General features: G+C 43.1%; 1 protein-coding gene across 1 annotated transcript in view; it reads left to right on the forward strand.

Annotated features, from left to right (window-relative positions):
- The window catches only part of RASGRF2 (Ras protein specific guanine nucleotide releasing factor 2), a 265,637-nt gene extending 243,348 nt beyond the window's left edge, over positions 1-22,289 (forward strand). The window contains exons 20-27 of the mRNA XM_004613156.2: positions 5,816-5,876; positions 6,169-6,272; positions 8,876-8,960; positions 11,712-11,909; positions 13,434-13,513; positions 14,923-15,040; positions 15,581-15,649; positions 19,765-22,289. Coding sequence (XP_004613213.2) covers positions 5,816-5,876; positions 6,169-6,272; positions 8,876-8,960; positions 11,712-11,909; positions 13,434-13,513; positions 14,923-15,040; positions 15,581-15,649; positions 19,765-19,857 — 808 coding nt within the window. The 3' untranslated portion in view covers positions 19,858-22,289. The remainder of the gene's footprint in view (positions 1-5,815; positions 5,877-6,168; positions 6,273-8,875; positions 8,961-11,711; positions 11,910-13,433; positions 13,514-14,922; positions 15,041-15,580; positions 15,650-19,764) is intronic.
- Positions 22,290-22,511: the final 222 nt, after the last annotated feature.

Below are 22,511 nucleotides of genomic sequence, written 5' to 3' on the forward strand. Positions count from 1 at the left end.
TATACAATGGGATACTATACAACTGTTAGGAAAGATGAAGTCATGAACTATGCATATAAGTGGATGAACATGGAAAGTATCATGCTAAGTGAAATGAGTCAGAAAGAGAGGGACAGACATAGAAAGATTGCACTCATCTGTGGAATATAAAATAACAGAGTAGGAGACTAACACCCAAGAATAGTAGTATATAATACCAGGAGGTTGGCTCCATGGCTTGGAAGCTGACCTCATATGCTGGGGGAAAAGCAGCCCGGATAGAGAAGGGAACACCAAGTAAAATGTGGTTGGAGATCCCGCCCGGGAAGAGAGATGCATGCTGAAAGTAGACTAGAGACTGAACACGATGGTCACTCAATACCCCTATCACAAACCACAACACCCCACAGGAGAGAGAGAACAAAATGGAACACCCTGCCACAGAGGCGGGGTGGGGTGTGGGGGGACAGGATTGGAGGGTGGGAGGGATACTGGGTTCATTGGTGGTAGAGAATGGACACTGGTGGAGGGATGGGTTCTCGAACATTGTATGAGGGAAACACAAGCATGAAAATGGGTAAATTTGTAACTGTACCCTCACGGTGACTCACTAATTAAAAAAATTAATTAATTAAAATTTTAAAAAAAAGAAAAGGCAGAGAGAGAAAATTTTTTCCCCTCCTGGAGTGGCATGGGGCTGTAGCTCAGTTCACTGTCAAGAGGCATTTCTGCAAGAAGCTGCTGGGTGCCAAAAGTAGTTAGTGGGCCTCCGGGATCACAGTCTTTTAGGAGCAGAGGAGCCATTTGTGTGCGGGTGCTCGGGGTCTTGTCTGGGTGGAGATCGCGCCGGTAATGCCCCCCCCATCCAGAGATGTCCTGTGTGCACCGTCACTGCAAGCTCATACCTCCGGATAGTGGGCTCTATAAGATGGCGATCACCACACCGCCACTGCCGCCGAAAGGAAAGGCCGAGAGAGAAAAACCTTTTCCCTCCTGGGGCGGCATGGGGCTGTAGCTCAGTTCACAGTCTAGAGGCATTTCTCCAAGAAGCTGCTGGGTGCCGAAAGTAGTTAGTGGGCCTCTAGGATCATGGTCTTTTAGGAGCAAAGGAGCCATTCATGTGCGGCCACTCGGGGTCTCTTGGGCATTATGTTTTGCCTGAATTTTCCCACCACCATTCAAGCCTGCCTTCCAGGGGCAGATGCTAGATAATTTATTTTCCATTGCTCATTTGGGCTGGAGCGATGGCGCAGTGGGTAGGGCATTTGCCTTGCAGGTGGCTGACCTGGGTTCGATTCCTCCATCCCTCTCGGAGAGCCCAGCAAGCCACCAAGAGTATCCTGCCTGCACGCCAAAGTCTGGCAAGCTACCTGTGGTGTATTCGATATGCCAAAAACAACAATAACAAGTCTCACAATGGAGACATTACTGGTGCCCCGCTCGAGCAAATCAATGAGCAATGGGATGATAATGACAGTGACAGTGGTAAGATGTATATAAGGGTGTATCTCACAGCGATTCAACAAAAAAGCAAAAAAAAATAAATGTATGGGATGTCACATGGCTGCAGAAATGTCCGTGCACTCCTGGAAATCTAAAAATTAATATAATTGGGGTTCTGAGCCATCTCTGCAGTGAGCTGTGGTTCCAGGACTGATTTTTGAGTCTCTGGATCATGGCCATTAAATGTGCTTAAATGGTACCTGGGGGCAGTTCATGGGCATGAAAGCCAGGGCCCCAGAGGGGCGGGGAGATGGGAAAGGGACAGTCCAGTCCCGACCCCATGAAGCCTGGAGTTTTCAGTCACTGACATACATCACACTAATAAAAGGAAAGTGAAGCTTTCCGTGATGACCTGTTCCTGCATCACAGGGCTCTTTGTGGAGGAAAGTTTACTGGGCTTGAAAAGCCTATTGCTCTGTTTGTGAATAAAATTCACTGTCAAGATTGCATTTCTAGGGGCTGGAGTGATAGCACAGCGGGTAGGGCATTTGCCTTGCACGCGGCCGACCCAGGTTTGAATCCCAGCATCCCATATGGTCCCCTGAGCACCGCCAGGGGTGGTTCCTGAGTGCGCAGCCAAGAGTAACCCCTGTGCATCGCCAGGTGTGACCCAAAAAGCAAAAAAAAAAAAAAAAAAAGATTGCATTTCTAAAATGCTTCCTTCCCTATGGCATTGTCTAATTAATTCATCCCTAAAACTCTGCAGTGGAAATTCTTTTGTTGACCAGCATTTTTCAATCTTTTACTGACCATGGCCCTTTTCCAAACTTGTTTTCTTATAGTGACCCCTTTCCTACTTGTTGACCCCCTTGTCTTATGCTATGCCCCCTGCCAATTTGTTCCATTTTATTTATGGCTCCCTTGAAATTCCCTGGGGGCACACAGGGAGCCATATGGCCCCCAACTGAGAGATGGTATTTTTTTCATATACACATATGTGTCACAACTCACAACATACAGACACAGACACACACACAGTGACCAACTTCCTGAATAGTCAACTGTACTAGGCTCAAACCATAAAAATGCAGCCCCCAAATATCACAAAGCTCCATCCACAGATTACAGCGAAGGGAGAAATCTTAGATTGCATAACTAAACTATACTTAGGGCATTATGGTAAGACTTTCTCGGGAGAGGAACATTTGACAGAAGCTAAGAACTCCCCAGTATTTCTTTGTGAGGGAACGATATTGCCCAGCCTCATAAAGAGGATCTTTCCTACAAGCACACTTTTCTACACGCACACTGCAAGGCTATCTTCAGGAATCTAGACTATAATGGGAAGAATGACACGCTGGAAAAGAATCGCTGTTCTCCACTATGCATAATCCTTCCGTGGGACTTAACCAATTTGGGAGAAAGAACTATTACTTTCTTTTTCCTTCATTTTAGTCTGCCCTTGACCCTGTGAGAATTACAGGTCCTTGTTCACATATGATCCAATTCAGCAAGAGAATTGTAGTCATTCTGTTTCTGGCCAACGGTCAGGCATTTTTCTAAGAGAAGAGGGAACACGCGTGTTTGATGTGTTCTGTGCCGGAGCCTTGAGGTGCCTTTTATGAGTCTGCTTAAAGAGTCACACAGACTAGCAGGACAGAGAGCCCCACTGAGCCTGCCCCTGGGCAAGTTTCTTTGCATTTTTATGTCCACATCTGTATAACCCCCAAGCTTAATGAAAGGGTCGCCCCTAGCCTTTGTCAGGATTGCTGTTTTAATGCCTGGAAGCCTCAGCCCTGGTTGTGATGCACTGCAGTTCATACTTGTACTGCCAGAGATCACAATCAAACAGTGTGGGGCAGTACCAGGGATCAGACTGCTGGCTTCAGGCATGCAAGACCGATGCTCTGTGTGCAAGTGGAACAATTAAAGGGTGCAGTCCCCCTCAACTAACAAGACGGCAGGCACTGGGGCCAGGAGAGCAACTCCTTGTCAAGCACAGGTATGAGCAAATGGCCCCCAGTGAATCTGTGTGTAACCCCTAGAAACTAAAAAAGTATAACCCTAGCAAACAGCATTACCAACACATAAAGAACAAAATATGCAAGCAACATAAACAAGCATACATACAATAACATTGGCAGGAAATGGAAGCAAGGAAAGAAAACTACCAGCCCTCCTTTCCCTACTTTAGTAACTTTAAACATTTAGTAGCTGTTCTTTAAATTCACAGCTCTTTTCATTATCTTTCCTGTTTATTTTTCCTTTTCTTTTTGTAAGGATTATTGTGGAATCTTGAAATGAAGGTAGTCCTGATTTTAAAAAAAAGAAAGCAGGTGCTCTACCACTGAGCCATATCTCTGGGCTCTTGAAGGCATGACTTATTTAATTTATTTCTTCTGGAACCTTCCAAGTGACATCCAGGGAACTTGGGACACTTGCAGCAATTCTCAGCCAATCAGTGTAGTGGTTCATGTGAGGGCCTGAGGATGCAGTGCTGCCCAGGCCTCATGGTGGCAAGGATCACCCAGGCCACCTAAATAGTGCTTGGATGGAGGGATTGGGCTGGAGCGATAGCACAGCAGGTAGGGCGTTTGCCTTGCATGTGGCTGACCCAGTTTTGATTCCTCCCTCCCTCTCAGAGAGCCTGGCAAGCTACTGAGAGTATTCCGCCTGTATAGCAGAGCCTGACAAGCTACCCATGGCGTATTTGATATGCCAAAAACAATAACAACAAGTCTCACAATGGAGACGTTACTGGTGCCAAGACATTACTATTCTCTTGAGCAAATCAATGAACATACAATTCTCTTGCTGAATTAGATCATATGTGAATGAGGATCTGTAATTCTCATAGGATCAAGGGCAGACTAAAATGAAGGAAAAAGAAAGTAATAGTTTTTTCTCCCAAATTGGTTAAGTCCCACGGAAGGGTTATGCATAGTGGAGAACAGCGATTCTTTTCCAGAGTGTTTGTCATTCTTTCCATTATAGACGTTACTATTTGCTTGAGCAAATCGATGAAGGATGGGAGGACAGTGCTACAGACAGTGCTACTATAAATAGTATGTGTGAGATTATTAGCACTTGTCTAGTACCTGATGAGCAGACAGTAAGTAACTCCTCTGTTTGTTCTGTAATTTTGAGGATGGAAGTTTTTTGTTTGTTTGTTTTCACTTTTTTGTTCTGTTTTGGATTGGATTGGGGTCACATGCAGCTGTTCTCAGGGCTTTGTGCTCAGAAATCTCTCCTAGCAGGGTCAGGGGACCATATGGGTCACTGGGGATTGAACCTGGCTTGACCAGTGCAAGGCAAATGCTCTGTACACTGTACTATGGCTTTGGCCCAGAAGTTTTATTTGAACATCCTGATTTCTTCTAAACCTAGCTTCTTCCAGCAGACAGTCTACATGGTTTGGGACCAAATAAGTTATTCTTCTGTCATTTTGGAAAACACCAAGTGCTTAGCCCAGATGGCAAATTATAAGATCAATAGCACTCTCCTAGATTCTGAACTTGTGTTGGCTATGAACTTTCATTTCCACTTTGAAACTAGCACCCATTTCAGTGTCAACTTGCATATGTATATTTTCATTTATTCTTTTCTTATCAAAACAAAAAATCATTGATAGGTGAATAACATTGTTCCTGCGGGGATATAGCACCTCATGCATCTCAGGAAAAATCACCTGAGAAATGTGAGGAAGAGCTTACCTACTGGCATCTGTGTGGCCATATTGAAACTCTTGCTCTCTGTGCATCTGGTCTCAGTCTGCACAGAGAGAGAGTGATTCTGTCGTCCCTGCTTTAGCACCTGCAGCGACAGGCCAGGTTAGGGCTTAGAGGATGGACATTTAGCCAGTTGGAGACCCTCATAATTATGTTACAAAGTGCTCAATTCCACCACCAGTCCCTTCACTTGGTACCAATCCACAGGTGTAGAAATGTTGAAACCTATTGGTCTTCTAACTGGTTTCTAAGTGTCAGTCAATGGACCTGTATACAAGACACATGGTGGCCTACAGGTTTAAGAAGACTGGAGAAAAATGGGCTAGACCCCTCACTCAAGCTGAGTCACCCAGCTCACCTAGGGCTCTCTCTGGTGATAGGTTTGTTTATTAAGTTTTATTTGTTATTATTACAGCCTTTAAAAAGATAGTTATGTTTTAACTTCTTGCCATGATCTCTTATTATAATTTCTTGTTATGATCATAATGGTCCTCGTATGTCTTTACATGTCTTTTTCTGTTTCTGCAACCCCTTGCCTACAGCTGGACAACACAGTCTCAAACTCGAGTCCCTCCACTTCTCAACCAGGAGATTCAAACTGCAATTTGGTCAATTCATGCCTACTTTTTTTCTCATGGCAGATGTTGGTCGGTTCTTTTTTTTAGGGTCCTTTCACAAGATGATCAAGATGACATCCACCTAAGATTAGAGGATATAATTCAACTGGTAAGTTCCACCTCAATCTTATTTAGCCACGTTAATTATGTGCAAACTATTTGACGGCAGGCAGGGTGACAAAACTGATCACTTGTGGGTTTGAGTTGTGATCAACACAACTCTGAGACATGAAACAAACTTAGCTGGGGGTTGGTAATCTGTGAAGGATAGTAGCATTGTCTGATGCTACTGAGCATTGCTGTGTTCTTTCAGACACAGGCAGGCTCTAGATTTCAGCTGCTGAGGTGAGCTGACTGGCATCTTCTCCTGGTTGCTTCATTCTCTCCACTTACTCTTGCAGACAGACTGTCCAAAGGCTGAGTGCTTTGAGACCTTGTCCGCCATGGAGCTGGCCGAGCAGATCACTCTCCTGGACCATGTTATTTTCAGAAGCATCCCCTACGAGTGAGTGCCTCCCCTCCTGCCGGGCTTAGAGTTGACTGTTCAGAAGGCAGTTGTGTGTGATCTTCATTATAAAGTGGCTGCTTCCAGTTCATGTTGGGAGATACTGATCTGCAAATACCAAGGACATATAAGACATTGCCACTGATGTTTCTCTGTGTACCCAGAACATAAATTTTTCTGTTCTCTTATGTCCTGTAATTCTCAGATCCCAGAAAACTTGTTAGAGTGGTAACAAGGCCTTTTGAACTTTAGTGTGACTAAAATCACTTGGAAAACTTATTGAAAATGTACCTTGTGGGCCAGAGAGTTGGTTCAATGAAACGGAGTTTAAGTTATGTGTGCAGGAGACCTTTGGTTTAATTCTTGGGCACTGTATGTCCTCCTAAACATTGTTGGAGTGACCCCAAGAATCATGCTGGTAGTAGCCTTTGAGGTTTGCTGTGTGTGTGTTAGGGGACTGGCGGGGAGTATACCTGCCTTTGGAATTCTGATCTCAGTAGGTTACAGGTTAGGAGAAGCCCTGACTATATTCAGGTGTGGCCCAACATCCCACCACAAAAGAAAGAAACACTTTTTGGTAGGGGTTGATTTTTGGTTCAAATCTAGTTCTTGGGGATACTCCTGGCTCTGTGCTCATGGGTCGCTCCCAGTGGTGCTACGATGAGAATAAATGGTCCCAGGGATCAGCTGCATGCAAAGTAAGTAAGTATGCTAGCCCCTGTACTGTCTGTTTGGCCCCAAGAACTATTTTCATGACAATTTCAGATAATTCTGAGTCATCTAATATTACACTTTGAGAAATGCTAGTCAGGAATAAAAGCTATAAATTCTATTGCTGTTTCTCACCAATTGCTAGAAATTTACAAATACTGCTGAGTTTTGGGTAATACTTTGAAGAATCATAAACACATTACCTACACTTTTGTTTTCTTATATAGAGAATGAAGGGAGTCTTACTAAGGGGAGAACAAGCAAAGTCTTTGGGCAAATAGCATCTCTTGGCATTTCCTTTATGAGTGGATAACTGAAGTGAAAGGAAGGTGAGATTAGGCAAGAGAGATGAATGTCACATAGGGAATGTCATCCACAGTGACGGAGGGTCAGGCAGGGCAGGTAGTTGACCAGAGGCTGGCAGAGAGTCTGGGTTTCTGTCATTTAGAGAGGTAGAAGCGGCCGGACCAGAGATGCAGCCACGGATTTTTTCTCTATGTATTTTAACCTCTCTTCCAGTAGACCTATCCATGAGCACAAGAGAAAGAACTATGACACACTGACCCTCCCAATAAACCTTGTAACTATTTGAAGAACTTGAATTAGGAGCCAAAAGTGCTTCTCTTCTCCCCTCTACCCCTTTCCTTTTCCTCTCTACTCCTCTACCCCTTTCCTGCCTTCTGACCCCCTCAAGAACAGAGGATGCGGGAGGGAGAAGATGGGGAATAAAGAGAAAAAACCCAACCTACATGGTTCCTTGGGTGTGTTCTTTTCCCAGGACCCACTCACCTGCCCTCTCTGTGCCCACTGTGCCAAAGTGAACATCTGCCAATGACTTTTCTCCATTGGGCTAGTTCCTTAGTGCCATTAGACCTGTGTAGTTAGCAGCCCCAATATTGCCAACAGACAAAGATCCAGGTGGCCAACCACCTGCCCCGCCTGACCCTCCATCATTGTGGATGTCATTCCCTATGTGCCATGGACCACATTCATCTCCCTTGCCTAATTCTCACCTTTTTCACTCTTATTCACTCATAAAGGAACATGCCAGCAGATGCCATTTGTCCAAAGACTTTGCTTGTTCTCCCCTTAGTAAGATTCCCCTCATTCCCTATGTAAGAAAACAAAAGTCTAGGTAATGTACTTATGGTTCTTGAAGGAGAATGATCCATGTCAGCATCATTTTATTCAGTTCTTTGTTTATAGTGCCTATCCAACAGATATTCTGTAGGTCCCTTCTTGATTAGCTGTTGCTTGTTGTAATCTGGTGACCTGTTTGTGAGAAATGTGAAGAAATAGGATATTGCCCACCAGTTTTCATTCCCACGATCCTCACTGCTTCCTCCCATTAGCTAGCTGTGAGGTGGTAGTGGAAAGTGTTTGTTTATTTTGTTCTTCCCACTTATGCTCCTCTGTGCTATGGGGAGAACAAAGAAAAAATCTTGTCCATAACCTTCATATTTTCTTGAAAAAGGGCAGAGCAAAGTGAAGAATAACTTGCTGTCCCTGAATAATAGTTTTGGTAGTGAAGGGATTGTTTAGACTTTTGCTAAGGCTTTAAATCTTTGCCAGTAGACTGGGGGCAATAGTCACAGTCTCTGCTTTGCTTTTGGCCATTGTTTTCCAACAGCAGGGAAGCCTTTATAATGACCCGAATAAAGAGCCAAACATTTAGAGGAGAAAGCTGAAACGTGAGCAATCTTTGCCTCTTTGGCACTGAGAAATGAAATGCTTGTGTGAGCTAAAGTAACGCGCTTGAAGTAACCCGCAGAAACAAGTGCTGGGCCAGGTCAGGTTTAATGCCTAATCATCATTCACAGTAATCATCTGGGATAGCTGTCACCATTTTTTAAAGAAAGGTAGTTGATTTTTATTTTATTTTGAATTTTCAGAGAGTTTCTTGGTCAGGGATGGATGAAATTGGATAAAAATGAAAGAACCCCGTACATCATGAAAACCAGCCAGCAGTTCAATGATGTGAGTAATCGTAAAGTAAACCAGCAGTGTGTTCCAGGAAGATGGATAGCAAGATCTTAAAATGTCTCTGAAAGCAAACACATCTGCTGCCCATATTTCAAATCTGCCACCCAGAACTAAGGAATTGGTAAAAACTAACACAGCTCCCGTCAGAGCTCACATTTCCAGTTAACTTCCACATGTATGAGGTTGGCCCTGATGGGAACAGGTCTGGTCAGTGTTCTGTAATGTCTAAGCTGTTGCCTTCATGCTCACATGCTCAGTCATTCACAGTCACACACGGGTACTTACAGAATGAGTGGCACATGGTCACTGGCTCCCAGCAGTGCCAGTGACAACAAGGTAGGGTTAATGTGCCTCCTCATTATCACTCAAAACTTTGCTCCGATATATTGCAGGGTAGAAAGGGACTGCCCTGAACATGATATTGGACCATTGCTGTTTGTGCTGGCCTTAGTGTCTCAGCTTGATCAGACTCTCTCCATCAGTAAGCTTCGGTTGATTTATACCCATCTCCTAACTGATTCTATTCTAATGGTGTTAATCTAGTGGTGGAACCAGAGATGGGGTCATGGGGGCAGGAGGAACACATTTTTCCAGTCTATCCAGGAAAGACTTTCTTTGCCATTCCACTAAACTCCAATAACATGAATAATAAGACCAGTTTTTTAAAAAAAAAAAGACTACCAGGAACCACTTAGTTAAATTAGCAAGTCATCTAAAATAACAATACAAAATAATAGCTCGGATGGCCATGACACTGCTCTGCAAAGGGGACCTGAAGATAACACAATGGCTGAGGGAACACAGTGTCCTGAATGTCACTGTCACCCCTATCCAGATGCCAGGGACATGAGCTAGTGAGGCCCCCATGAGAGCTCTGAGCAGCAGACCCCCTGCTGTGGAAACTAGATCTGTCTTGCCTGGGCTATACAGCACTGACACTGAAAGCAGAGAGGCTCAGGCCCAGGCTCCCTTGATGTTTAGAGTGGCTTGTTCTGGACTCTCAAAAGATAGATAGTAAAACTTCTGAGCACCCTACATCTGCCAAGCTTGTGTCGTCTACTTAATCTCTGCTCTCAGTCTTGGCCTCTCTAGCCACTCACACATACACAGAATGTAGTGGTCATTTGCAGCTCCTCCTTCTCCCTTACCCCACAGCCTGTGAGTTAATGCTAGATTGACCCAGTTCTCATACTCTCCTTTCCTCTCTTTTTCTATCCCAAGAACCCAGGTTTTGCCTTTCATTCTTTGGCGATCCTAACTCACTCTATGTCCTGCCATCTCACTCTTCTCCACACTAGTCCATGCAATGTCAGGAATAAATGCCCTGAGAGGTCTACCTAAAGACATGATTTTCTTGGCCAGTAACCTGTGAGTGGCTTCCCCTCACCTTCGGGGTAGCTGCTTACCTCGTCTGCAGAAGCCCAGCCCTCCTGTGCTCCCCACATGTTTCCGAAGTTCTCTGTTAGCCTGCCTTTCATGTCCAACCCTACACAAATACTTTTCTACTTTGATAGAGAGCATTGAATTTGATGGACACTGGCTAATTCTTACTCATCCTTTGGAATCAGTGCCAGGTTTCCTTCCAGAACCCTCCTCTGCATACCAGATGACTTCCACAGCATTCATGTTCTCGAAACTCTGCACTCTGAGCTTGACAGCTGACGTGGCAGTTCATCCTATACAGCTGCTCCCATCCTCCTGGGTGCTTTATACTCAGGGCCATTATTGGTTGTTCTATTTGATATCTTGCATCAGAATTACTCTCTGCTCTATATTGGGTTATTCATAGAGAACAATGTTTGAGTGAAGATCCATAATGATAGTTCTGAGGCACTGTGAGGTCTAACTGTGGAGCCATAAAAAATGGCTCTAGCTGTTACACTTAGTGTATGACTTTAAGAATACAGACCTCCACATTCCCTTTGCTAATAAGCCTACTCTTTCCCTTTTCATATTCTAAGTGTTGGACTTTTAAAACCGCCCCTCTTCCTCTAAACTTTAATTTAAGAGAATTACAATGCAGATAAGACCTAACTGATGGTTGAAAAATCCAGCAAGACAAAGAGAGAAAAAATAATATTTTCTCCTAATATTTTCTCCTACACCTAAGTATTTCTAGCTTAAGATTTGACCTGGTTAGAATGTTGTATGTTTTTTAGTTTCACCTGGCAATGCACAGGGGTTACTCCTTGATTTGCACCCAGAAATTACTCCTGGCAGTGCTCAGGGGACCATATGGGATGCTGGGAATGGAACCCAGGTCAATAGCATGAAAGCAAATGCCCTACCCACTGTTCTATCATTCCAGCCCCTAGAATTTTGTATTATTGGCGGTAAATTGTGTTTTGTTTGTTTGCAATAAGTGAGTGACTATCTCCCACATTGGTGGCAGGTGGAGGCAGACAGGGGCATGTGGAGAGACCCCAAGAGGCCAAACTCATGACCTGCAAAGGTTGTCATTCCTCTGGGCTTCACATATTTCTACACGCTTCCTCAAGGGTCACTGGCCATGATCCTTCCCTAAGTGCTGATCCATAAAATTGCTTCTTCCTCCAGGCAGCTGATTCCTAACAGCCCCTCTCTTCACTCTGGATGAACAGCTGCTCATTAGCTTGTGCTCTTATTCCAGCCCTTAGTCTGGTCTAAATGTGTCTAAAAGGGACTGTGATGGCCACAGCCTGTTCTTGTGCCCGAATGAGCAGCTATGGCTCTCAGCCATCTCTTTGGGTTTTCTCCTTGTTTCAGATGAGTAACCTGGTGGCCTCCCAGATCATGAATTACGCTGACATTAGCTCCCGTGCCAATGCCATTGAGAAGTGGGTGGCTGTTGCCGACATTTGCAGATGCCTGCACAACTATAATGGCGTGCTGGAGATCACCTCAGCCTTAAATAGAAGTGCCATCTACAGGCTGAAGAAAACTTGGGCCAAAGTGTCCAAGCAGGTGAGCACCAGCAGGCCCCAGAGCAGAGCACATGGTGGTGAGAAGGGGGTGGATTGGGACATTAGAGCCAAGAGAAATATTACACATTAGGAAATCATTAACTGGAATAAGCAGTTCAGCTGCCAAAGAAAGGTGCCAACATGGGCAAATTACTGGGTTCCTACCACTTAATTGATTCCGTGTGTGCATTTCAAAATGGCTAATTTAGTAAAGAAAAGAAAATCAAAACACCCATTAGAACATTGCAGGAGACACCCACGACAACATGGCTGACAATCACATGGTCTCCTGCATTTTGTAGAGAGGCCCACTGAGTCCAGGTGAACACAGTGGAACCCCAGCTCCATTCCTTCTTCCTTTCTCCTCCAACATAAAGGGTGAAAATGCCCTAGGACCAGAAACCAAGGCCAAGGGCCTCAGCCTTTACTTGATTCTTCTTCACTCCTGTAAGTTTTTGGTTTTGGCCGAATGACAGAAATATCACTTTCTTTGTTTTCTTTTCAGTAGACTTACATTTTGATACCTGTCATTTTTAAGATTCAGATGAAATCAGTTTCCTTCTGCCATCTCTCCTGGCTTTCTCTAAGAGTGCTGGGAAGCATTCTTTTGGGTCACACCCGGCGATGCACAGGGGTGACTCCTGACTCTGCACTCAGGAGTTACTCCTGGTGGTGCTCGGGGGACCATATAAGATGCTGGGAATTGAACCCAGGTTGGCTGCCTGCAAGACAAATGCCCTACCTGCTCTGCTATTGCTTCAGCACCTGGGAAGCATTCTTGGGGCTGCTGGAAGCTGTCTGCACCCCTAGTGCTTCCGTGTCATCTTGGCCTGGTTTGTAGCCATCTGTCCAAAGACCAGTCTATCCCTCCTCCAGTATCCATGGAAGAAACTTCAGCCCAATGTCAAAAATTGTATTTCCTGGAAACTGTAGTTGTACTTTTCCAACAAGTTGATGATGATGATAAGATAAATGACTTGGAGGGAAGAATATTGGTTGATATATTTGGCAAAGCAGCCTAATATGTGCTTTGATGACTAGGATATTAGCACTAAAAAAGATCTCATGAAAACTGACTGAGCAAAACCTCTCCTTTGAGTCCTTCAACATGTGCTTTTCAGTTGAGATTCTCTGGTATTTTTTTTCTGTACTTTTTTTTTCTCATTTTGGATAATTGAGTAGTATAGTCATCATCTCTTCTCCAGTCTCTTCTTTCATTTTTTACTGGAATAAATTTACTTCGAAAAGGGTGACAAGGGAGAAAGGAGGACACATGTTTTCAAGACAGAAAAACTTTTCCAAAGGAAAACCCCTCCATACCTTTTTCTCAAATACCATACATAAACCTAATGTGTCAACTCTGCATTTGCAAAGTTAGATTACATCACACAGTCATATCACAACAGTGGCAAAGGTGCTGACATCTGTTAGTGTAAAAGAGATTTAAGTGTGTTTTGCCAACTCTTTTTTCAAGTCCTAGGTCTCCTCTTAGGACATAGGCTTTGTTTTCTTTTCCCTCCCATAGACAAAAGCTCTAATGGACAAGCTTCAGAAGACAGTTTCATCTGAAGGAAGATTTAAAAATCTCAGAGAGACCCTTAAAAAGTAAGTCCTCTTAATTATTAAATTATTCAAGATAAGAAATGAATTTAAATAATTTAATTGCTATACAAATAATGGCCTACATCCACTTTGCTTTGAAAAAAAAAGGAAGAGAAACCACTTCCAACATCTAGGTTTTCTTGACTTGCCCTTTCCTTCCTTCCTTCCTTCCTTCCTTCCTTCCTTCCTTCCTTCCTTCCTTCCTTCCTTCCTTCCTTCCTTCCTTCCTTCCTTCCTTCCTTCCTTCCTTCCTTCCTTCCTCTTTCCTTCCTTTCTTCCTTCCTCCCTTCTTCCTTCCTTCCTTTCTTTCTTCCTTTCTTCATTTTAGTTTCTGGTTTTTAGGCCACACCTAGCAGTACTCAGGGCTTACTGCTGACTCTGACTCAAATATCACTCCCTGAGGCTCAGGGAACCATATGGGGTACTTAACCTTCACTTGGTGTGGTGTTAACCCTTCACTTTCTAAATTTCTAAAATATGTAGATATTCGAACAGAAAAAAAAATTTTGCAAGCTCTTATCACATTGCTTTTCCCCAGCCAGTTCTTTAAGGCCTAATACGTGTACCACAGCAAGGCCATGGCATCAGGCTTTTCCTACACTGATTTTTAGCTTTTAGATAAATGTAGCCATTTTTATGAGTCCTGCTACATTTGTTCTATATTTATCTCTAACATCTCCTGTTGGTGGAACATGCAATTTTCTCAAACACATTATCAAAGTGCAAGCTGTCTTTTATATTAATTCTATTATGAGATGTCTTTAAAACTGCCTATCATGATTGGATTTGGGGAAATAGAATAAAATGACTTTATTCTTTTTTTAATTTTTTAAAAAATTTTATTGAATCACCGTGAGATAGTTCCAAGCTTTCATGTTTGGGTTACAATGTCACAATGATCAAACACCCATCCCTCCAACAGTGCACATTCCCCACCACCAATATCCCGGGTATACTCCCCCTTTCCCACCCTCCCCTGCCTCCATGGTAGACAATATTTCCCATACTCTCTCTCTCTACTTTTGGGCATTATAGCTTGCAACACAGACACTGAGAGGTCATTGTGTTTGGTCCATTATCTACTTTCGGCACGCATCTCCCATCCCAACTGGTTTCGCTAGCCATTATTTTCTTAGAGATCCCTTCTCTATTCCATCTGCCTTCTCCCCTCCTCTCATGAAACAGTCTTCCAGCTATGGGGCAATCCCTCTGGCCCTTGTATCTACTGTCCATGGATGTCAGCCTCATGTGATGTTATTTTATACTCCACAAATGACTTTATTCTTTAGGCCAAACATAGCAAAGTTGCTTTATGTTTTAACTGGGGTGGGAAGCCTGCTTTGGTGTGAGTGTATTAGAGACCAGTGCTCTGGTGTGAATGCATCCAAGAACAGTGACTCTTTTCCTTACAGTTGCAACCCCCCAGCTGTCCCGTACCTGGGCATGTACCTGACAGACCTGGCATTTATTGAAGAAGGAACACCAAATTTTACTGAGGAAGGTCTTGTCAATTTCTCCAAGATGAGAATGGTAAGTGGAAATTTTATATCAGCCCATTTCGATGACTTCAGTGCCTTTGGGAGGAATTAAGTCCAGGATGTCACTGTTAACTTTTCAATCTCCAGTTGGTGAGATGAGGGATGTGGAGTCTAATACTTAATATTGGTCAATGGAGGGGAGTTTGGACAAGGCCATTTCAAGCTTGCAGTCTGAGCAAAACGGGTGGAAAATCTAGCCTCAGGGATGACATTTAAAGACAGATCAAATATAGAGAGGAACTGAAGGCAGTTGTTGGACAACCGGATTCTGAGAAGAGTTAGAAGTAAGGAGGCTGTGGACAATAACTGCCCCAAAAGGAAAAACCTGAGGTCTCCCAGTGTAAGCTCTTCCCAATTGTGAATCCTGTTAACATTATGCATTCACTGAAAGGTAAGAAATGTGTGAGTAGCAAGAATAACTGCAGGTCTAGCTCCCTCCCTGAGGAAGTAATGGCAAGTCCAAAAAGGGCACAGAGAATGCGCTGCAGGATAGGGAGAGACCTTCGTTTTGATTTTGTTGCTTCTCTTTTAGATATCACACATCATCAGAGAGATACGTCAGTTCCAGCAGACTTCCTATCGAATAGACCATCAACCAAAGGTAATGTGGTGTGCTTAAAAAGAAAGAGTTTTAAACTGGAAATCAATGAATTCGAAACAAAATAAATTGTTCAGTAATACCAAAAACTGACTCACAAGATCTTTGTGATCTTTGTGATCTTTGGCAAGTCAGAAAGTGTGGAAGGGAGGAAGTGAAGAAGGAAAGAATGAGGGAAGGAAAGGAGGGAGTGAGGGAGGAAGGAAGGAAGGAAGGAAGGAAGGAAGGAAGGAAGGAAGGAAGGAAGGAAGGAAGGAAGGAAGGAAGGAAGGAAGGAAGGAAGGAAGGAAGGAGGAAATTTTTATTGTTGGTTTTAGAAGACCTTAGAGAACAGAATTTAAAGATTATGAAAGATAAACAATAAAATTTGTTGTATATCAAAATTCACTATCACAGGGGATAATTGTTTAAAATATAAAAACATAATCATCATGCTAGGAGAGAATATTTGCAACATAAGTAAAGAGAATACATCTTTCTATTAACTCTATTTAAAAAAATCATAAACAATGCAAAAGAATAAAGGCAAGGCTCTAAATAGGTCATTCACAAAAGAAGAAACAAAAATGGCCTATTAATACTTGAAAAGTGGTTAGCTTTACTGTAAGAAGACACATTGCAAAGGGAACTATTTTTATCAATCATACAAAAAATTAAATTTTGATTTAAATAACTCAGTACATTTAAACAAAGGGATGATATTCAACTACAAAAAGGATAAAATTTTACTATTTGCTGCAAGTCTAGGAAGACAGTCAAGGGGATTAGTGAGGTGAAATAAGTCAGAAGGAAAAAGGTGAGTGTTCGATTATTTCAACTATATGTGTAATATAAAATGATAAAAACTGATGAAAAGATAAAACAAAAGACAAGCCAGTGGGCTCTGATAATATAACTAAGGCTATCTGAGACGTAGGTAGGAGGAGGGTGTAAAAAAATAGAAAATTTTTTTTCTTCTTTTTGGGTCACACCTGACGATGCACAGAGCTTATTCCTGGCTCTCTACTCAGGAATTACCCCTGGTGGTGCTCAGGGGACCATATGGGATGCTGGGAATCGAACCCTGGTCGGCCGCGTGCAAGGCAAATGCCCTACTCGCTGTGCTATTGCTCCAGCCCCCAGAAAATGTTTTCTTAAAAATTCCCATTTTTGTCTTATTATAGAAATTTTAAAGGCATATACTGCTCATATTCCAACATATTTAAAAAGTTACATTTAAGAAACAAAATAAAATAAAATATGATTGTCTCAAGTGTTAATTAGAATGTGGAATAACACAGAACAGCAGTTTAGGAGGTCTCTTTACATAGTTAAAAATATTACTAAGCAATTGGAACTGCCATAATACATTGGTAGAGATAAATAAATGTATGTATATATATATATATCAACTACAATACACTGGTAATTGGAGTAACATGATACAACAATATTAATTTCTTAAAATGTCAAATATACATATATATTATGATCCATGAATATCTCCTATCCCTAGGAGAAATGGAAACATGCCCATTAAAAGTTTTGTTTAGAAAGGTCCTCCCAGGGCCAGCCTGACTGTACAGCAGGTTGTACAGCCGACCCGGGTTCATCCCCAGCACCCGGGTTCATTCCCCAAGCTTGCCAGAAGTGATCTCCGAGTGCAAAGCCAAGAGTAAGCCCTGAGCAGCACTGGGTGTTCCCCCAATAATAATAAAATAAATAATATGAAATGATAAACTAAAATGGTTATTGCATTTGTTTTTGTTATTGCTGTAGTGGTTTTATTTGGGGTCACACCCACAGGTGGTTCTCAGAGCTACCCCTGGACTGTTGCTTGGGTAGCTTCTGCCAGTGCTCTGGGAGCTTTAGATTGCTGGGGATTGAAGCTGGGCATTCCATGTGGAAAGTATGTGTTTGGGTCCTTTGAGCCATGTCCCCATGCCACCATTTCTTAATAATAACCCAAAATTGGCCCAGTGTCTATGAGCGGATGAATATATAATCAAATTGTGGAGTGTCTGTACAGTATATCAGCTATAAGATAGGATAAGCAACCTATCCGAAATGAATGAATTCCAATACATGGTGAGTGAAAGGAGCTAGACCGAAAAAGAACACACAGAGCAGGATTCTATTTCTGTGACATTCTTGAGGAGCTAAAACTGATCTGTGGTGTTAGGAATCAGAACAGTGATTGCTCTGTGATCAGGCTGAATGAGAAGCTGCCCACGGGAACTCTCTGTGGTAATGGATTTTGTTCTCTGGGGCGAGATGTATCTATATAATCTGTTATCATGGGGTATGCATTTGTCAATAGACTATGCTCAGGGATTACTCCTGGCTCTGTGCTCAGGGCTTACTCCTATAGGGGCTCTGGGAACCATATGCAGTGCCAGTGACTGAACCTGAGTCAGCCATGTACAAGGCAATACACTTTTTTTTTTTTTTGCTTTGCTTATTGGATCACACTCCGCGTTGCTCAGGTGTTACTCTCAGCTCTGCACTCAGGAATTACTACTGGCAGTGTTTGGGGAACCGTATGGGATCCCGGGGATTAAATCCAGGTTGGCCGCGTGCAAGGCAAATGCCCTACCCGCTGTGCTATCACTCCGGCCCCTGTACTATGCCTTTTACTTATTTTAGCTACATATAAATAAAACCCGAGAACTACTTTCATAAATTATCTCAGACCCCAATATTTTCATTTCTTTGTTTTTACTTGGTTTGTGATTTTGTTTGGGGGCCAAACATGACAGTGCTCAGGGCTTCCTCCTGGCTCTGTGCTCAGGGCTTACTCCTACTGGGCTCTGAGACCAATATGAGAGGCCAGTGATTGAACCTGGGTCAGCCATGTATAAGGCAAGCACCTTACTCATTGTACTAACTCTTCGATTCCCAATATTTTCATTTCTAGCATCATTTCTGGTGTCTGTGTATTAGGAAAATTTTGCTATAATATTGTATAGGGGTCAGTACCAGGGATTGAACTCAGGCCTCAGGCAGTTAAGGCCTGAAATCTACCTCTGAGCCACATCACTGGGCTGGAGCAATAGCACAGCAGATAGGGCGTTTGCCTTGCACGCAGCCGACCCAGTTTTGATTCCTCCACCCCTCTCGGAGAGCCCAGCGAGCTACCGAGAGTATCTCACCCGCATGGCAGAGCCTGGAAAGCTATCCGTGGCATATTCTCTATGCCAAAAAGAATAACAAGTCTCACAGTGGAGACGTTACTGGTGCCTGCTTGAGCAAGTCGATGAACAATGGGATGACAGTGCTACAGTGCTATTGTATAATAGTGAAATATTAACAGCAGCCAAATACTCATCAATATGAAGTAGCTAAATAAACTATAGCATATGACAGTAGTTTTTAGGGAGAGAGTGAATTTAGGCCACACCTTAACAGACCACATGCAAGACAAGCCTCTTTTCCCCTGTAATGTGAATCCAGTCCTGTAGCACACTACTAAGTCTGTCCAGTCATTGGAGCTCTATGGGCTAACATGGGAGCTCTCCATAACTTAAAATGAAGAGAGGAAAACAGAATATAGTTTACAATATGACACCACTTGAAATTATATACTGTCACTGTCACTGTCATCCCGTTGCTCATCAATTTGCTCCAGCAGGCACCAGTAACATCTCCATTGTGAGACTTGTGGTTACTGAAATTATATAAAGGGAAATAATTTCTGTGAGTACATCTAGGGAATAAAATCAATTTAGAGTAGTGATACCTCTTAAGGTAAGTGCCTGGGTGAATATGAAGGAGGACTAGAGAGATCTGACCTTTTAAAAATGAGATTATAGGGGCCGGAGTGATAGCACAGCAGGTAGGGTGTTTGCCTTGCACGTGGCCAACCCGGGTTCGATCCCTGGCATCCCATATCATCCCTCAAGCACCACCAGGAGTTATTTCTGAATGCGGAGCCAGGAGTAACCCCTGAGCATCTCTAGGTGTGACCCAAAAGACCAAAAAGTAAAAAAATTAAAATGACATTATATTATGATGCTTTAAAAATTAACATAAAATGTTTTCAGGATGAAAAAGTACTGAAGTCATCAGAAACCTTGTGGAGCAGGTATGGACCAACATTCTGAAGCAATTAGAAAATCAGATTTCCCTTTGTCCCACAGGTCACTCAGTACTTGCTGGACAAAGCCCTCATCATGGATGAAGATACGCTCTATGCCCTGTCACTAAAAATTGAACCCCGGCTCCCTGCTTGAAGAGCTGACCCAGGTCTTGAGTGCACAGGATTTTCCTGGAGAGTGGGACAGACAGAACGTGCATGCCATGTCTCCCGTGGTGCGGCGAGGAATAGGAGAGGTGAAGCCAGCCTCCTTTGTTCACCAAAGACATCAATTCAGACTGAAATTGTCTGCAGTCAGGGAAGCCCAGCTGTTTGGGGTCAAAGACAAGTACTTCAGACTAGGGTGGGGAGGTGGAAAGACGGATATGGAGAAAAGCCGATGGCACCATTTTTGCACAGGGGAATGTAAAGTGGGACATGCCAGTAACCACTTGGATGAAGTGGAAAAGAAGATACATTTCAGACTCTGCTCCAGATTCTGTTCAAACAGAACCTGGGGCAAGGTTTCACGAAGACCTGGGATGGCCTGTTGCCGACCTGGGCACTCTGAGAACCAAGCTCCTTCTAAGATTTACAAACATTCCTTTGTTCTAAGTTTCAGAGAACAGCAGCAGCAGCTTTGGGGGTTGGGCCGACACAGAAGCAATTCCAGCCTACAGCATGTTGCATGGTTTCCAGTGCATTCTAAATATTTACATTGGAGGAATGGCATGTTCTGAAACTGCCTTTTCAGTCTTTAAACAACTGGACCGAGTAGATGCGATGAAAGGCAAGGATTAGTATGTAAAGTTTCCTTCCTTAACTCAGGAGCCTGTGTCTGGAATGATTCCAGCCTGTGACTGTACCGACAAAACTGTGGATTCAGACAGAAAGTCACGCCACACTGTGGGGAAGAGGGGGCTTCAGTGCTAAGTTGAACAGATCTACTTACAAATCATCTCTGCACTTTGCTATGCTTGTTTCCCCACCCCACCCCCACCCATAGTAATGTGAGAGTCTATTCTGATTTATACAAACCGTTTTTAGGAACACTATTAATACTGGTGGTCTTTTTTTTTTTTTAAAAAAAAAAAAAGCTGTTTTGTAGGATTTTCTTTTTAAAGCCCACGCTGCCATGTGCTGTTGGTAGACAGTTCTCCCCCAACCATCTTTGTTTCTAGAGAATTTGGGGATATTTTGGAGTGTAAATATTGTGTAAGTATATGGGAAATGGGCCCAACCACTCAACAACTCGTATGCCAGAACCAAATGCAGGGGTTCACCCTGCTCCCCCAGGTCAGGGGGAGGTGTTGGCGCTGCTTTCCCCAGAATCATCAGTTGTTGAAGTAATAGGGCTATCTCTTATTTACCTCCCTCTTCTCTTCTCAGGGAGATTTCTGCTTTACAAGAAAGAAGAGAAAAAAAACGAGAGCGATACCTGTGTCTATTGCACGGGACATTTTCTCTTTAAGGCATGAAATATATTGTTGCCAACAATGAAAATATTGTTCTATAGTTGGTTGCTTTCCCTCTTTCTTTGCACTTTAACTATTTTGTTCAAGCTAATGGCTGACTGATAAATTCAACTCACTGGCTCAGTAGACCCAGTGGCAGCACTGGCTTTGATCATGGATCACAAAAGTGGGGAATGTTCTTTTCTCCTGCATGATAAGGACCATCTCTGTACATAGTGCAATATCAAAGATATCCAAAAACATATTTATTCTATCTGAAGGTTGTTCCCAAAAAATATTTTCAAAAGTTCATGTTGGCCAACAGTGTAGCACTGAGCCCCAGGGGTGACTAATAGGTGTTTTCTTTCTTTTTTTTTTTTAAGTTTGCTTGTTCTTTTTCGTTTCAAATCAGAGGTTGCTACATCTTGCTGCATGATAACAAGCATGGGTTACTTGGATCCTAACAAGGCATAGCTTGCCATTGAATTCCCAGTGTTCAGAAATGAAAGATTTAAGCTGATCGATGTCAGTTTCCCCAAGCACCTCAAGGTCTGGGAGAAGACAAGGCTTGTATAGGTTAACTTTCTTGTCTCCAGTACAACGTCTTAGAAGGTGATCTCAAATCAGCATCAGTCGGTGTAAGGACCACATGCACAGCAGTTTCAGGCAAAGGAGCACACGGAGAAAGGTGGTCGCGTTCAAGTCTGTATTGGAGTCCTTCGTCTCCGAGAGCAAGAGAGCATAGCTTATCCTGGAAGCAGGAACCCAAGAAATTCCAGATGTCATTCCCTTCTGGGAAGGCAGGTTTCCCTCAGCTAGTGGCAATGGTTTCGTGCCTATTTCCCATAGAAGATTGGAAGCAGGTGCACCCTCACCCCAACCCCAGTAGTCATCCATGGGCACTATCAATGACTACGCTGACCTTTGATTTTTGCATTTTGTGGTGAGTTCCCAGGAATTTCTCTTTCTGAGTGCTTGGGGCCTGGAACTAGGGTTGTGAGAGCAGAAACTTGACTTTGAGGAAGTTCCTTTGATGATGTGCACTGTCTCTGTAGGGGCACAAATGCACTTTTCTCTAAGATAAATAAATAAATAAATAAAACTTTTATTCAATTGCATTTAAAAGTCCCCAAGAGCAATGTGTGGTGTGTTTTCTTGTCATGGAAGCTCTCATGCTTTTTTGCCTCACCAACTTTATGCAGGTCACTGACGTGTCTGCCCCTGGCTGTGTCTGCCTAGATCCCATTACATGAGCCCACTTCTAAGAGTGACTGGGAGGTAGCCTCTAAAAGCCAAGTTGCAAACATTTACTATAAAATTAGCCCCAAAAGTCAGAAGTAAAATGCAATGTCATGTT

This window comes from Sorex araneus, chromosome 1 (assembly GCF_027595985.1).
Source record: "Sorex araneus isolate mSorAra2 chromosome 1, mSorAra2.pri, whole genome shotgun sequence".
NCBI lineage: Eukaryota > Metazoa > Chordata > Mammalia > Eulipotyphla > Soricidae > Sorex > Sorex araneus.